A 4,198-nucleotide genomic window follows, 5' to 3' on the forward strand; every position below is an offset into this window, starting at 1 on the left:
AATGTCACAATAAAGAAAAGTCTCTGATCAAAAGTAGGGAAATATGCTTTTTAAGAAACAAAAGTCGGACAGCTTTTCTAAATAAAAAGGGCACATTTTTAACCTGGAGTTGTACTAGGCTGGACTTACGGTTGTCACTTTGAAGGACACAGAAGAGCACATTAAAGCTGGGCTGCTTTTTCCAGTGACAGTTACCACCCCAAGTCAAAGGTGGTCATGGACAAAACCAGTCCATTTCTCTCGCAATTTTTTTAAACCCATTAATTTCCCTTACAGAAAGGAGAAGGAACATTGTTTCATCCTACCTGAAGAGTCAGGAGCAAATGAGCTTAGGAAGGTTCTGCAGGAGGCTGAACTAGATGAATCACTCCCTCTAGTCAGAAAAATCTCTTCATTTTTTTGCCATCAAGTAGCCTGCCATCTTAGTGCCTGCTTCTAATTTAATGTATTTCATAAGCTGTTGCTCAGCTGAAGATAATTCAATAGAGGGGTGGAAGATGAAGCTGACCACTTCTAGACCAGATCAAAATCTGTGGAAATGCAGTTTCAGGAGACAGCATCACAGAACAATGCAGCCCTTCCACTCTCCCAGCCTGTCTCCCTGTGATTAATGCCCCATTTCTTATTTGTTTTTTTCCACCACTTCTCTTCCGTCTGACTATGAATGACAAACCTTTAATTCCCTTTTATCTTTGATAATAAGGACCCTTATTTATTTATGAATGCACACTTCTTATCCTATTTATCATTAAAAAAAACCTAAATTAAATAATTGCTTTAAAAAAATAAGCTCCTAAAGAAAACTGAAACATGTTCTAAATGCTCCAAAACGTCACTGATTTTTCTGTACTTGGTGACAGAATTATGACAATTGCATTCTTCCATTGTATTATCTGCAAAATCCATTTACTAGCACTGTCCTTTTTTTGTAATTCAGGTGCACTATAGAAAAGGAGAGTCTCGTTGCTCTTCGTAATGCTACCTACACTATTATTAGTAAGGAACAGCATGTGTCCTCTTTAATTATGGTGTTTACCAAATCCCTTGTAAATGTACACATGCTATTTTTAGACAGAAATTGAAATACCTGTTTCCTGGAGAACTGTGATGATTTTGGTAAGGTAGCTCTTGAAAAGTCTAAAAAAATTTCTAAGTTTTAAAACATTAAACAAAAATGAGGTGTCATTCCTGAGGATCAGGCACTGTGTTTAGTCAATCTTCTCCAAATCAGATGCAGAATGATCAGCGGAGTATTTTGCAAAAGGAAAATGGATTTATACTGAACTTGAGAAAGGAACCACTTGCTTTCCAGCCACATACACTTCAGAAATATTCCGATCGTCACCTGAAATAATGTGGTCAAACAAGAGACTTGAACATGAATCTACACACTGATTTAATTAATGCAAATTATGCAATCCATAAAATCAGTTTTGGAATACATAATTTTCAGTAATTTTTTCTTACAACTGAGAAAGTTTATTTGGAAAGAAATAGTCAGGGTTACCACAAAAATGACTGGATATTTAAACTACCAATGTTTTTTTGTAAGAAATTAACATAACATTCAGCTGCTGCACTGATTTCCTGGGTTTTCTATATATTTAGTAGAGTCAAACCCTGAAAACATTATGTCTATACAAAAAATGCATTGTTGCTGAGTATCCAAAATAACTCAGGTACCAGGCAACAGCAAAGTTGGTTTGCCTCTGCCAGTCTATCAAAGAGAAATGTCTAATTAGAGAATAACACAAATAGGGTCAAAACTAACACGTAACATCTATATAGCAACATAATGGGCAGTGCAGCTCTTGGTCCAGACAATGGCCTGTAAAGAATATCTATTCTCTTAGGGGGATTGGATTGTTTGGGTTGGGTTTTGTTTGTTAGTGAATGAAAAAACCCACAATGCCATCAAGTCTGAAGAAGTCCTTCTGAGCTGAACTGGTTCTGAACTGGCGATTACCATGTCAGTGTTACTTTACTGTGTAATATGGTTTAGCTCATACTGTAGATAAAGGTAGGTGTGGTAATACATGTGACAAACTTGGTGTATCTGATCATGTTAAACTGTCATTTCAACTCTGTCACAAAGAACAAAAGTTAAACCACTTAATTCTAACTTAGTATTTATGAATAAATATTAATAAATTTAAGTAAATGTATATTTAATGTAAATAAGTATGAATATTAATGAATTGGTGATACAGTAACGTTTATATACACTGTATATAAATACATTCAATTACTGTAAAAAAACTTAATATTAACCTCCTCAATAATTTAGGCAATTTTTGAAATATTATACAAGAAAATTATTTTTTGAGGGCTGAGAATCAGAGCATACCTAGATACAGGAACTTCTGGAGAGTGTCCTATGAAAAAAATGGGAGAAAGCCAAATTAAGAATTAAGAAAATTAAGAAAGCAGCATCTGCTATACCAGATCATAATTATTTGAAGCTTGAAAGAATTGACAAAAAATCGTTTTCCCAAATATCCCTACTAACAGTAAAATCAATGCTGAATTGCACACTGTCTCATAAATAACTTTCAGTATGGAGGGTGTATGTCTCACTGCACAAGTTTAACAGTATAAACAAATTTATGCCTAAAACATAACACTTCTCTTTCTTTTAGAGTTTTCAAATACATTTACTTATTGAAAAGTAAGACAAAATTGCAAGCATTTTTAGAGTCCTAAGAACTGCTGCTTACTTAACTACAAAGGCTTAGACTTAAACGGGATTTTTTTTTCTCCAGAATTATTTGAATTAGGAAGTAGATTTAAAATTTAAAGGATTTAATCTAAACCAGTTTACTTTGTCTGAAACAGACTGGGGAACCTCACCAGTTATGCCCACCATTTCTAAGCAAATGGTGGCATCCACAACAGAGAGGGTGATAAAATAGTCTGGCCACATCAAGGAATGGTTGTTCATTAGCATTTTTAATAATAAAAGGGTGCACACTGTATGAGAAAGTGGGCCCGTTGCAGAATGCAAATACTGCTTATAGGTTTGCATAAAACCTGTGCTTTCAACTCGAATTAGATGTCTTGAGTTCTTACTTAAATTTACAATAGCAGTGTAGTCAAGGTACCCAAGCCTTTATCTGAGAAACAGCTGCCATTTTCCACTCAATGTTCAAACTAGAACTAAATTGCTTTTTCTTGGCTGTCACTTGTCACTGCATATAGCTAACTCTAATTGTCAGCTTTGCTAATAAAACATGCATTAAAAAAGGTTACATTCATGGTACATGGTACATTGTTCATGTGTATATGGGACTGTCACTGAGGACAGCAAAGTTCTATAAAAAAACCCCCACTGAATCTCTTGAGCTGAAACACAGACAGCAGTGGTGTAGTACACCTGATTCCTGTTACTAGAATAACTCTCAAGAGACTTATTCTGGCTGTATTACAGACTTTCCCCACATCATTTTCGGTAATTTTTTGGATCATAACTTCTCTTCTGATTACCTCAAAGTTATCAGCAGAGAACAAATCAAAAGGACTATCTGAAGCTTTTGTGTTGATTAGCAGTGCATCAAATTCCTTGCCAACCTCAAAGTTTCCAACCACGTCATCCAGTCCTAGAGCTGAGGAAGAAAATAAACTCACAAACAGATCTTCAATGCAAGCCTCTTTCCACCATGTGGAAGCACCTGGCAACTTACTTGAGATGTTCATAGGAAAAACTACAAGAATTTACATGACTACAAGGAAAAATATGAAAGCAAATTCAACAGTGACTATAGTAGCATCTGAGTTCTTAAGCAACTTCTCAGTAAAAATATGTATATTTTGGTGATTTTCTGAAGTTTGAAATCTGTTAGAGCATCTGTCAAGGGTAAAAGAAATCTGAAAAATAATTTGAACCACACTTAAGATTTTTTTCTTTGAATATTATCCATTGATTTTGTGTCATTGAAGATGTGATGTATAGGTCACTAACATGTTAATGTGGAATAACAATTGTTTACATCGAAAAAGCATTAAAGGTCCAAAAGCGGCAATAAAATTAACTTAGAGACACAGCAAAGTATATAATAATACTCACCTTGCTAAGGCAGTATTAGATTTAATTGTTTAAATAGTTTAAGCAACTTAGGCAGGTTATACAGACCTATTACAATAATAACATATAATAATATGATTATGAGAGGTGTGCAGAGAGGATAACTAAGATTAATTA

General features: G+C 34.5%; 1 protein-coding gene across 1 annotated transcript in view; it reads right to left on the bottom strand.

The window, feature by feature from the left end:
• Positions 1-1,274: 1,274 nt before the first annotated feature.
• Positions 1,275-4,198, bottom strand: part of GDA (guanine deaminase) — a gene marked incomplete at its 5' end in the record, with an annotated part of 4,629 nt that continues 1,705 nt past the window's right edge. Inside the window, 3 exons of the mRNA XM_010155709.1 lie at positions 1,275-1,345; positions 2,348-2,375; positions 3,484-3,602. Of these exons, the coding sequence (XP_010154011.1) occupies positions 1,275-1,345; positions 2,348-2,375; positions 3,484-3,602 (218 nt within the window). The remainder of the gene's footprint in view (positions 1,346-2,347; positions 2,376-3,483; positions 3,603-4,198) is intronic.

This window comes from Eurypyga helias, unplaced genomic scaffold (assembly GCF_000690775.1).
Source record: "Eurypyga helias isolate BGI_N326 unplaced genomic scaffold, ASM69077v1 scaffold47080, whole genome shotgun sequence".
Taxonomy (NCBI): domain Eukaryota; kingdom Metazoa; phylum Chordata; class Aves; order Eurypygiformes; family Eurypygidae; genus Eurypyga; species Eurypyga helias.